This window comes from Pectinophora gossypiella, chromosome 18 (assembly GCF_024362695.1).
Source record: "Pectinophora gossypiella chromosome 18, ilPecGoss1.1, whole genome shotgun sequence".
NCBI classification, from domain to species: Eukaryota; Metazoa; Arthropoda; class Insecta; order Lepidoptera; family Gelechiidae; genus Pectinophora; species Pectinophora gossypiella.
In genome coordinates, this window is record NC_065421.1 from 4,874,685 (window position 1) to 4,887,598 (window position 12,914).

Genomic DNA, 12,914 nt, shown 5'->3' on the forward strand with positions numbered 1-12,914 from the left:
GGAATCGACCCTTCTCCGCAGTGAAAGAGCGTTATATCTTCTTACTCTCTCACACGCCGTCGTGTCGCCGTTCCGTTTCGCCTGCCCGTTAAACTTACCCAAAGAAGCGAAGAAAAGGCCAACAGATTATTTGTAAATAATTTATTTACCCCATATTTACATAGATAATTTGATACCCAAGCTTGTATAGGTACAGCCCTATGACAACAACAATACTGAAACATCATTGTAATTAAAATATTTTGTGAGAAAATTCAGAAATCACATCGAGAATAATAAAAATAACAACATCTACATAATATTTAAAGTATAATAACATCGATTAACTATTTAATATCTATATTATTATGATGAATTCAGTCACGTATACCTATATTTCAAAATATTAACGCTTTATAATAATAAAAATATTGGTGCCGATTCCGGTACACACCATCTAAGTTTATTTTAAGTTATACCGAAAAGGAAAGGGACGGGTATAGATAATCGACAGGCATAAAAGTGCAACACACTTTAGAAAATCCTTCCAAAATTGTATATTGGCCAATAATCCGACAGAATCAAGATGTCAACACACGTCAAACGAATTGCATACGAGATGCCTATTTTATTAGACCGGGTTATTCCTTCATTCTAAAATTAACAGTTGTCAATCATCCGTCCCTTTCCTTTTTGGTAAATAAGAAAATGACGGGTATAACTTAAAATAAAATTAGGTGTATGCAGGAATCAGTGCCATTAATTTTCAAAAATATTTTTTATGAGATTTTTCAATGAAGATGGTTGAGCTTGAAAATGAAATCAGTCTTTAGCTTTGTGTTATTACACAAATGCTTCGAGATGATATAACTGACAATCTTTGCGCAGGCGGAAATAATGGTCCTCTACTAAATTACACAGTGCAATAAATAACGCTGAATAAGCGTGGTATAAGTGTTCCAAACTTACGTTATTATAAATAAACATTTCATAGCACTGTTTAAGCCATTTAAAACCATGAGTCACTACTGGTTCTACTTTGTCTAACTGGTTCAATCCCTTTAGCTTTCCAATGAGGGAATATCCAGGCTACGTTCTCAAAAAAAAAATATATGGCGCTGTACTATTTTTATTTGTTTTTTTTTATCCAATTTCATGGATAACAGACGTAGGTAGGCAACATTAATCTTTGTTTTTGGGTAAATAATGACCCTTGTTATTACACCCAGGCACAACACATCATCCACCCATTATTATTCTGATCAAAATGAAGTGGAGCAATATAGGTAGATATACTTACATAATCTGATCTAAATATCAAGCAACAATTACTTATATATATATATAAATCTCTGCTATTACATTGTATTTTTTATTAATTATGTACCCGAGCAATAAGAAAATAGGTAATTATCACGTTAAATCTGAACAGCGCCATCTATATTTTTAGGGAACGTAGCCTGCTAAGTCCGTTATTATATCCATAACGTATTTTTAATATAGCTGTCATTCAATTACCCGTTTGCTTTATTGACAGGTTGACAACTTGTTTAGCCTGTTCGATTATTATTTGAAAGCTAAATTAGTTCACTGACCCGCCTCATTATCAAAAGCTACCTAATCCAAACCGTGAGAGGACGCTTCTTAATGAAAATGAATCACACTATCAAAAGCATTTGATATTATTCTTTTAACAGCATGAACTTTAGTCATAATGGAATGTTACAAACCAAAACACTCAACTTGCATAAGTAAGATCGTAGTAAGAATCATTTCACTTGTCGTTATAAAACCTTGTTTAGCATTGATGATTGTTTAAATGCCTGACACGCGTTGATGAATACAAATAAAAAAGCGTGTCACGCGTTGATGGCTACAAATATAAAAGCGTGTCACGCGTTGATGGAAGGAAATATAAAAGCGTGTCACGCGTTGATGGAAGGAAATATAAAAGCGTGTCACGCGTTGATGGCTACAAATATAAAAGCGTGTCACGCGTTGATGGAAGGAAATATAAAAGCGTGTCACGCGTTGACAACGAAAGAGTAGAGCCATAGTAGTGCGCTGCACGCCTTGCTTCATGGTGCCTGCATTGGCCTGTTGGGTGACTGCGGGACGACGACCGGCACCGGCGTGGCGTCCAGGTCGCACGCAGACAGAAGACGTACCAGCTCGTCAGGAGTCGGCCCACCGTCCGGTACGGGAGATTCATCGCCCTCGCCTAGTGAAAAGGTTTTGTTAAATTAGTTTATAGAACGCTGCCTTGTCTAATGTAAAAAATACAACTAGGTCTAGGGAGGTAGGTAGGTAGGCTTTTACAAAACATTAACGTGGTTAAAGGGAAATATTGGAACATTCCATATGGGTGTCATCCTTCATATGTTAAAGAAATCGACTGGTCACGTGTTGTATACCGTAATAACCCTGTTTGGAAAATGTGTGACTCACATAGTCACGGTAGTGTCACCGGTTCGAATCCCGACTATGGCTTTAAGCCAGTTGGAATTCATGTTTGGACCGTGATAATTGATTTCACGAGTTTTCAGGATTTGCACCAGGTATGAATCGGTAACCTAGAATTGCTATTAGACAATAGGCTAGCCGTCTATTACATGGGACTTAAACATAGCCGATATATGCACTTCTGCCTGCCTTCGGGTATGCAGGCGTGATGTTAAGGCTATGTTATATAAGATATTTATTGCATTCCTGATGTTTTTACAGAGGTCTTAAAAGTAGAAGAAAGTACAAACAGGAACCCTGTAAGGGCACTACAACAATAACTTAAAATTATACACAATAGGAGCTCGGTGGCGCAACGGTAAACGCGCTCGGTCTGGGATTGTTGAAGTTAAGCAACTTTCGCAAAGGCCGGACATAGGATGGGTGACCACAAAAAAAAAAGTTTTCATCTCGAGCTCCTCCGTGCTTCGGAAGGCACGTTAAGCCGTTGGTCCCGGCTGCATTAGCAGTCGTTAATAACCATCAATCCGCACTGGGCCCGCGTGATGGTTTAAGGCCCGATCTCCCTATCCATCCATAGGGAAGGCCCGTGCCCCAGCAGTGGGGACGTTAATGGGCTGATGATGATGATGATACACAATAAAAATAATAAATATTAAATTAAAAAAGAAATACAGAGATATACTTACTTTAAGTACTAACTGTGCTATTTTATTTTAAATTCAGAATACAAATATTTACCACTGCTAGCAGCGACGCCCTGGTTCTGTTTAGCAGCTTTATCAATAGGCGCGGTCAGGTCCCACATCTGCGCGGCGCCGGACCTGTGTCCGCACAGCAGCAGCCGGCGCGGCCGCAGCGCACCCTCGCACTCCGCTACCGTGAAGCACGAGACGGCTGACCCGTCTACTGATCTTATTGTGCACACTCTGATAGAAGAAAACGATTAACTATTAGACAAAGAGATATCTTCTTCACATCTGTTCCTCGAATCAAAAAGACTGTTTTATCTATAACAGATACTTTTTAATCATTGAAGTTGTTACTTTTTATAGCTCTAATTTAATTTTGTAATTAAGTACCTAAAGTATTAGTGCATGCTGTGTCCACCTGTAAGTGGCGAGGCGCTTAGTTTTTTATATGTATTAACTTCAAACTGTAACCAGCGGGCTCGGCACGGCTATCTACTGCCGCGCGGCGCGGAATTTGGACCAATAGGATCAAAGAATGCTATCCACGTGGATATATTAAATCGATGCGTGCACGACGTCGTCGTACGAGTAGATAGCAATTCCGCTAACAACTGTACTGCAGTATGTGTATCAGTACTTGCCGTTGGTTGACCAAATAAATAAAATAAATAAAGACTATAAAAAATGACATGTAGCTAATGCCATTTGACGCAAACTTACAAGGAGGGACTTTCCAATTGGCGTTTCCAAAAACACGATAGATGGCGTTGGTAAGTCAATTGTAGTTGAGTGGAATGTTTTTGTTTATGTGTTTTTGATTTGTGTCTGATAAAACTATATAAAATAAATCCCAAGCACACCCCCCATACATAATTTTAACCCCCAGACGCTCCTTATGGGAGAACAACTCTGTCAGTGAGTGAGTGAGTCAGTCAGACAGTCAGTCAATAGGTCTCCAGCTATATATAATATATATTGACGTATGTGATTACCTCTTTCCATTAGAAGCTAGTCGTACGTATAATGTATCAGTATCAGGAACCACTTTCTGGATAAATATTTGTTCTTCGTCCTGTTCACCGTAGGGTCCTGCGCACAAAGAAAATGTGACATCGTAATGAAAACTTTGAAGGATGATTCTAACCATTATTCTGAGTTGATAGGAAGTGGAATTTCCCGTCGAAAAATTCATATATTTTTTAATTAATATATTCAGTGGTCGAGCGTTGGGCTCACGATCCGGAGGTCCTGGGTTCGATTCCCGGTGGGGACATACTACAAAAAATACTTTGTGGTCCCTAGTTTGGTTAGGACATTGCAGGCTTATCACCTGGTTGTCCGAAAGTAAGATGATCCGTGCTTCGGAAGGCACGTTAAGCCGTTGGTCCCGGTTACTACTTACTGATGTAAGTAAGTAGTAGTTACATGTCAGGGGCCTTTGGCGGCTCAATAGTAACCCTGACACTAGGGTTGATGAGGTTGGTACTCCACCTCACAATCCATACGATAGAAGAAGATTATTTTAGTTACATACTTTTGCGTCGTAGGTGGTACTTTTTTTGGTGGTGGTGGTAGTGGTACTTTTGTTTTTTATTCCTTAATCTATGGCGCAGTGCTGGGCAGAGTGGAGATCATACCACGGAAGCGAGTCACCTTCCAAGTGCTCAACGACGACACATACGAATATAGTAACAGCTTCTGAAGAAGTTCTTACCGCAATCATTATGAGGCTGGGCAGTAGGCGCCTCCAGAGCCAGCACTTTGAAGGCGGCTTTAGGCGTAGTGCCGGGCTGTGTGGAGATCATACCACGGAAGCGAGTCACCCTCCACGACCGCACGTGGTTGTACTCACTGCATACCGAGATCAGGTAGTTCTCTGATAAGGAGACCTGCGATCGAAAGTATTGGAGTTAGTTATTTTGCAATTTGTTTGAGCATTGTTAAGTTGGGACCTAGAATAGGCTAGTTTCCAACTAGTCAAATCAGTTACTATTTACTAAACGTCAAAACACGAAATTACTATGGAATCTGTATGAAAAAGCACACGGTGACGTCATAGAAAATAGTGATGAAATGTCGGACTTATTATTACGTTTTTCTTGATTTAAATTCATAAATAAGTTAAATAGAACAAAGAAAATGTTTTTCATTACTTTTAGATCTGTCTTTATTTAGTAATCAGAATTTCATAAATTATCTTTAACCTAGTATACGTCCCAATGAGATATTTGGCCTATTAGGATGCATACAACCTTAATCAAACTTTAGTTTGACAGCTCTTAAACCAGTGTCCTTCACTTTCAATAAATGTAAGAACGAGATAGAGCTAGTTTTACTCCTGTCAAATTAAGTAAAATATACCTTTCAAACAAAAAAAAACCGCATCAAAATCGGATCATCCGTTTGGGAGCTACGATGCCAAATACAGACACATACACATTTACACACACACAGACACGTTAAACTTATAACACCCCGTCGTTTTTGCGTCGGGGGTTAAAAATAAGTTGATGGCACCATTGTCACAGTCATACATACATTCTTATCAAGAACCGAATTCTTGATAAGAATGTATATATGTGTATAAGGTCATATCACCACACATCTCAAGAAAGACACAAAATGTTGATTCCCAACAACAACCAAACCAAACTGTGCAGCCAGATAATCCGGTTGCCAATAGTTACTTGAATATTTAAAGCAATAAGCTTTTAAATGAACTTTTTGTGAAAAGCTTCGTGGGAGTGTTAATTATTCGTATCAAAAATTTTTTTTAGAAGTTGCGACTCCGGAGGATCGTGTTAAAAGGTAATAAGATTAGCGATTATCTAGAAGATATGAATGCATAGGATTACCTGTCTGAGAACTGATATTAGGCAGTCAACAGAACTAAATTGTATAACAGTTTTTTTTTTAAAAAAGAACGTCTAGGGCCCTGTGCCGAGGTTTTTCTTGCAGCTTCTTTTCCCCGGCTATACAGGTTGTGAGCTGCTATAAAAATGTGAATGTAAAAAATGACAATTCAAAGTGTAACTATGTTACCTACTGAAAAAAGGTATTTTTGAATTTGATTCATACCGCGCTTATCGCTTACCTTAGTGACAGGACTCTGGTGCACAGTGAACGTCTGGAACAGCTGTGGGCCGTGCCCGACAGTCTCCGGGTGCTGAACTATCACTCGCACGGAACCGTATCGAGTGCCGTATGCTATCTCTATCCAGTTGCCACATAGGTCTAGTGAAAAAAAAAATATAATAAGAAATTACCGTAGAAGTAGAGCCGTAATATCAAAGCTTGAAGAACGCTTGACCGTCGTTGTGAGGTCGCAGGTTCAAATCCCAACATGGGCCCAAACCAATGATTTCCGAAATGTTTCATAAATGAGTATCATGTGCTCAGCGGTGTTAGAAAACATGGAGAAAAACCCACATTCCCGATAATTGGGTTTCGGAGGTATTATATGAACGAACCTGTATCTGGACGGTCTTCCGTTCGCGGGTTGGGATAATTGGTGTCAGATAGACACTTCAGTATCAGATAAAAAAGAATCGATCGACCTAATATCGACTGATACATCACTTTGCTAATGAACGTCGCAACACTAGTTTACAGCTTACGTACTTTGATAGATCTTATTCTTACCGCGCATTGAAGCTAATGTTAAATGTTATCTTTATTGAAATATAATCACTAATTGTACTGAACTGGTTGGTCTGTTTAATAGAAGTTATGTAAAATATATTTGGCTTTAGGAATTTTGTATCTGGAAACAAAATATCTAAATGGTAATATCTATATACAATTATTGTTAATACTCACTAGTTTTCGGTGTCAGGTACACAGATATTGCAGTGATCGGCTCCTGATTGGGATCCTTGTACAGCTGTGTCACGAGAAGGTCATTGTCCTTCATACGCAGCGGGAACTTTTGCATGTCTGTGGACAACAAAAGGTGTATAATATTGTTGCTATTTAAACATGACCCACAAAGCCCACGTGGACCTCAGGAAGGAAGTACACAATAAAATACTCGAAGCAGATTTAAATATTCTATGAACTTTTTACAAAATACCATTAAAGCCTAATGTACACAAAGGCGGTACCAGAGAGTTTTTGTATTCTTCGAGTTAGTATACAGTATGAACAAACCGCGTTCAAAAATAAATCTACCGCGTTCACAAAGAAATCCGCCGTGTTCACAAAGAAATCCGCCGCGTTCACAAAAACATCCGCCATGTTCACAAAGAAATCTGCCGCGTTCACTAAGAAATCCGCCGTGTTCACAAATAAATCCGCCGCGTTCATAAATAAATCCTCCGTGTTCACTAAGAAATCCGCCGAGTTCACAAAGAAATCCGCCGAGTGCACAAAGAAATCCAGTACGTTCTCAAAGAAATCGCCGACAGTCGGTGATTTCATAGGATCTCGCTCCCCGCCTCGAAACGGTACCGCCTTTGTATATTTAAAAGATACTTCTATTTACTACAAATTTTGCCATGGCAAGACTAAAGCATGTCTCAAAACATGTTTCAGGCTCCACAGCCATTAAAATCATCACCGACTTATCGTACTACATTTTATGAAACCCTGTTTAATAAATTATGAAAAATACAAAGCTTTGGAAAAAATAAACTAAATAAACCTGGCTCAAAAATGAACATTAAACTTGCCAGTTTTATCAACTTGATGGTTTCGCTTCGAGACGGGGGATCTCACATAACCTGAATCATGAAAAAACTGGAGTTCTTACATGGAAAGGACGAAAAATATTATAGGAAAGTTTAGACACTCACAACATATTATTTATTTCTTATCTCATTTTTGAAAATTTAAGAAAGAATATTCGTTTTATTATATCGTATTCTACAAAAGCTAGTCCTCAAAAGTATCTCAATTTCTCACCAATATTGAAATTGGTCAAAAAGTATCTGAAATTCTCACCAATATAATTGATCGCGCCGGTAGCAGTTCCCAACAGCAGGAAGGACCCAGCAGTATCATACGTGGTGAGATGAGCGACATCTTGTGTCTGCCAGTGTTGCGTGCTGGTATGCCAGACGCCCGCCTTGCTGCGGCTGCCGGCGCCGCTGAGGGCCACCAATTGCGGCCCCACAAACAGAAGGTGTTCTACACGCACACCTAAGTTAAATGTACCTGGGAACAAAGGGTAAAGTTGACAAGTATCTAAAACTATATTATTGGTGCTGATTCCAGTACACATCATCTGATTTTATTTCAAGTTATACCTGTCATTTTCTTATCCGCCGAAAAGGAAAGGGACGGGTAATTGAGAGGCATAAAATTTATGGAACTCCCGTCAATTTTAGGCGGAAATTAAAAAAAAAAACTGACAATTTTAAAATTAACAGTTGTCATGTCAATCATCCGTCCCTTTCCTTTTCGTGGAAGTACAGTCACAAAATAGACGTAAATTGATAGTCAAATGTGAAAGCAGAATCTAAATTCTTGAAAAATTGAAATAGCGACAGGCATCCTATATCAAACAGTTGCAAAGAAATGGCAATACGAATGCCATACGAGTACACGCTACAATCAGCCACATACAAATGCCATCCTGCTAGTACGGAATGGAGCATTGACTGCTTTGTATACCTTAGTTATGTAAGTATACGATGCATTTATGTGTAGTAGATACAGAGTTGGTGGTTGCATTGGTTGGTTAACTGGTGTGAGTTGGTGTGTATGTGTGTGTTAATTATTTGAAGAAGGCATAACATTGTAACTGTCATATAGAGATTTCCTTCGTCTTAATTAGCGAGGGCTGTCATTTGCCTTGTATGTCGTGTGCGTGAATAAAAGACGTACACTCACCAACTAAAGTCCTCCGAACGGGTTCAGTGTGTGTGGAGAACGCCCAGAGTCTGACCAGTGGTCCACTGGCGACACCGAGCATGACGTCAGTGCCCGCAGAGTTGTTCCCGCTAGAGTTGGCGCCCCCGCCACCCGTCTTGGCGTTCAGCGCTATCCGCTCTATCACAGAGTCCTGTACGGGCGATTGGAATACTACGTACCACCCACATGAGTCTGTCAATCTGTAAGAAAAACATTATATTGGAGAACTTCTAGAATTATTGCACAGTCTCTGTTAAATTGGACAATCACATCATGATTAGATTTTAGAAGACTTAAAACTAAAAAGGGTACAGTCATGAGCAATATAATGTACCCACTTTAGGACTCTGTCGCACTAACATATTTGACATTTAGTGAGACTTACAGTTCAATTTGTCAAAAAAGTTAATGTGACATGGTACCAAAGTGTATACATATTAATGCTCGTGACCGTACTATCTCGGGTGATGTCGTACCTAACCACATGCGAGGCAATACGACGCCGATGTTAAACAATTTAACAGTTACTGTTTTACAATCTAATAGTGACTGTTGTGGCTTTTTAACCAATTTCATTTACAAAATACACTGTAGCTCAAATCGATTACATTTGATTGGATTTTACATTGAGAATAAAAAGGCAGTTTTCATTTGGATTTTCGCTTACCTATACCCAGTTACGAAATGTGAGTAGGCTACAGCAATCCAGTTGTGATGTGCTTTTATTATTTGAACTTTCATACTGTCGGCCCATGCGCTTACTGAAACAACAGGAACATTGATCATGCGAACTTCCTTCATAGAGGTCAGTAAGTAAAGTAGTAAATAGATTTATGTTTAACATACTTTCGGGTGGCCGGAGTCCTTTGTGACTATCGGCATTGCCGAGAGACGCAGCCCTCGAATGTCCTCTGCCACAACGACTGAAAATATATCAACACTTTTATCTTGTTCTCGGTCTATGTAAATGAGTAACTATTTCATTTACTCTCATGATGTGGCGATATTGATGTCGCGATTTATCGCTTCAGCACATTTGCGAGAACGAGGAGCATTATTTGCGCTACCTTTACGCGAGTTATGCACGGCGCTTCCATCAATATAATCTGTGATTTCGCGAATTGTATTAAATCTTACCTTAGCTGATCCTGCGAAGGTATCCTACCCACAGTGCGGAGGTCAAGTGATGAGTTCCTAGAGTGTGTTCTATTTACAGTCACTTCTGTGCTAGATGCAGTCGAATTCTTTCTCGAACAACTGTTTCCATTTCTACCATTAGTATTTGTGCTTACTGAAATTAAAACATATTATTAGATAACTGTAACTGGACTTCTGTAGCGCGAGGAACGGAACCTACTACCGGACGACGCGAGCGCCGCCTACCGGCCCGCTGCAATAGTTACGTTCTCGAGTTGATACGGATTTCCCAACCCGCGCGCCGCGAAAAAGTTTTGTTTCTTAATTATAAGTGACCTACACTGTAATTAAAACATTAATTTCTCAAAGACTTGTTTCATACCGAGCCCCCAAGAACTCGCCAGACTACATAATTATATAATGTGAATGTGTATAAAATGGTACAAATAGTAGTATATTGTGACATTTCTATCTTCCTATGTATAATTTATATTCTATTAATTTTATTTAAAAAAAACAATAAAAAAACAAATAAAATTTAAATAAAATAAATATAGCCTATATTCTATATTTATATTATTTAATTATTTTTTTTATCATTACTAGGTATTAGTCAAACTACTGCATTTCTTAAAAAATATCACTGAATGAATAGCATTGTTATCAGCAAAATATTTGCATTCATATTGATCTAAATTACATTTCATATTATGTCCTTCATTTGAAACAATCGCAGTTGATAAGATTAATGATATTTTATATTATATGCTAAATTATGTTAATTCTTAACACACAAAAGCTATCAGTTATTTATCAAGCTATCAGATAAAGATCATAATTATATTTGATTATAAGTTGGTATGTACATTAACTTTAGTTTGTGATGTACTGTACTAAACATGATAATGTACTTTGCAATTGTTTATAATAATAAAAAAAAAAAACTAACACAAAATATCAGACAATATTACCACTAATATTAGTAAAGTAATATATTGGTGCTAATTCCTGTAGAGACCATCTAATTTTAAGTTATACCTGTCATTTTCTTATTTGCCGAAAAGGAAAGGGACAGATAATTGACAATGTTATTTTAAAATCTTTCTGGTAGATATGCAACCCGTTTGACGTGTGCTGTCAACTTAATTCTGTTGAAAAATTTTTAGAGGGTTGTTTTAGATTTCGGCCTAAACTTCATGTGTGTACCATGAATTTTATACGTGGCCATTTTCTTTGAAGCTGATAAGAAAATGACAGTTTAAAATATGATAATGTCTGCAGGAATTCTCACCACTATGCCCGTAATAATGGCATAGAATATATAAAATTGGCTTACAGGGTGGAGGCAGATATCCATAGAACAACACATCACCACAAGAGGAATGGTTCATCTCATCACACAATGCGAGTCTTCTGCTCAGAGGAGTAATACCGAAGTAGTCACACTCGTGCCTCAGGGCTCTTATATTTACATTGTTTAAGTCTATATCTCGAGTTCTAAGGAAGTTGAGGATAAGGCCGAACAAGTTTGGGTCTCGGTCTATGAATATGGCGCCAGTTTCGTCTCGGACCGTTGGTATCCTGCCACTGAGCAGAGCTGTGAAGAATGTGTCTGGCACCCATGTCAATGTGTGCCAGGAGGTGGCAAACCTGAAACATAAAAAATAAATAAACTGAAATACAAGTTAGAAACTATGTAATAAATAGTGAAAAAACAAAGCTAACTTATTATTCTTTGAAGAAGTAACCAATTATGTATTAATTTGTGTATTTATTACAGTGCAAGCAGCTTTATTTAGATTATAATAAACAAACTAAGTTGACGCGAATATTTAGTCATAAAAATAAAACAGCTACTATAAACAAAATAAAAACTAGTTTGATGACAGATGATACATGAGGTTATACAGAGGCTACTTGAGGTAGGTATTTTGTCTACTATTCTTATAGTATGTTGATACATGTATCAGTTATACCCTGTGTGTGAACAGTAATAGCAAAGGATGTGACATGCCAATTGCTGTAATGAGATAAATGCTATTGATCTGTAGAACTGAATAAGCAGACGATAACAACATAAATAGGCCACTGAACTGGAATAAGAGTCGTTGATTGTCATAGGTATCTATCGGTAACAAGCAGCGATGTGCCGCGGAAACAATAAAACACAATTTCGATGCATTTATCACAATTTAAGATAACTGGACTAAACAATTTAAAACAGCACACAAATTGTTTACTTTCTCCTTTTTCGCTTACCTGGTGCCGCCGACGTTCAAGTTCACGATTTCTTGGTAATTGGACATTTGCAATAGCACAGAGACTAAATTCTTCAAAAGCAGATCTATTTGTATGGAATTACCACTATAATATTGTCGAATTTATTTTTATTTTCGAAAGGGAACCATCGCGACTCGCTTCAGGAAAGCAAACGTCAACAACAGCTGTCAAATATTGAAAAAGTGTTGCCATTTAATGAGGGTCTTTCCAGGCTACGTTTCCCAAAAAAGATATAGATGGCGCTGTACAGATTTACCTTTGTTTTACTTTCTAATTTATTGCATATCAAACATAGCAGCTTTTATCTTTGTTTTTGGATATAATATACCCTTGTTATTCTGATCGAAATAAAATGAAGCAATATAAGTAGCAAGCATCTTTCTGTGTTATTTGCGCATAGATAGAGCAACATGGACTACCGGTGGACCGTTTTAGGGCGATTTCGCACTACACCCGATTTTTATCCGATTCGAATCCAAGATTGACGTATAGTAGAAAATTACTTAGAGA

At 38.0% G+C, this 12,914-nt stretch overlaps 1 protein-coding gene across 1 annotated transcript; it reads right to left on the minus strand.

Moving 5' to 3' along the window:
- Positions 1–1,598: 1,598 nt before the first annotated feature.
- Positions 1,599–12,551, minus strand: LOC126375159 (BTB/POZ domain-containing protein KCTD3). Its single transcript, XM_050022022.1, has 13 exons — positions 12,384–12,551; positions 11,461–11,774; positions 10,125–10,278; positions 9,834–9,910; positions 9,655–9,748; positions 8,967–9,187; positions 8,076–8,288; positions 6,954–7,070; positions 6,229–6,368; positions 4,849–5,023; positions 4,127–4,223; positions 3,184–3,371; positions 1,599–2,200 (listed from the first exon to the last, which is right to left on the minus strand). Exons 1-13 carry the CDS (start codon positions 12,428–12,430, stop codon positions 2,058–2,060), a joined length of 1,980 nt encoding a protein of 659 aa, XP_049877979.1. The 5' UTR covers positions 12,431–12,551; the 3' UTR covers positions 1,599–2,057.
- Positions 12,552–12,914: the final 363 nt, after the last annotated feature.

Excerpts from the sequence above, each read along its gene's own strand:
- LOC126375159 (XM_050022022.1), bottom strand. The coding sequence starts at position 12,430 with ATGTCCAATTACCAAGAAATCGTGAACTTGAACGTCGGCGGCACCAG. Across the intron at positions 10,279-11,460 it reads TGGATATCTGCCTCCACCCT|TAAGCACAAATACTAATGGT; the intron begins GTAAGCCAATTT and ends TTTTAATTTCAG. Across the intron at positions 9,911-10,124 it reads CCTTCGCAGGATCAGCTAAG|TCGTTGTGGCAGAGGACATT; the intron begins GTAAGATTTAAT and ends ATATATTTTCAG.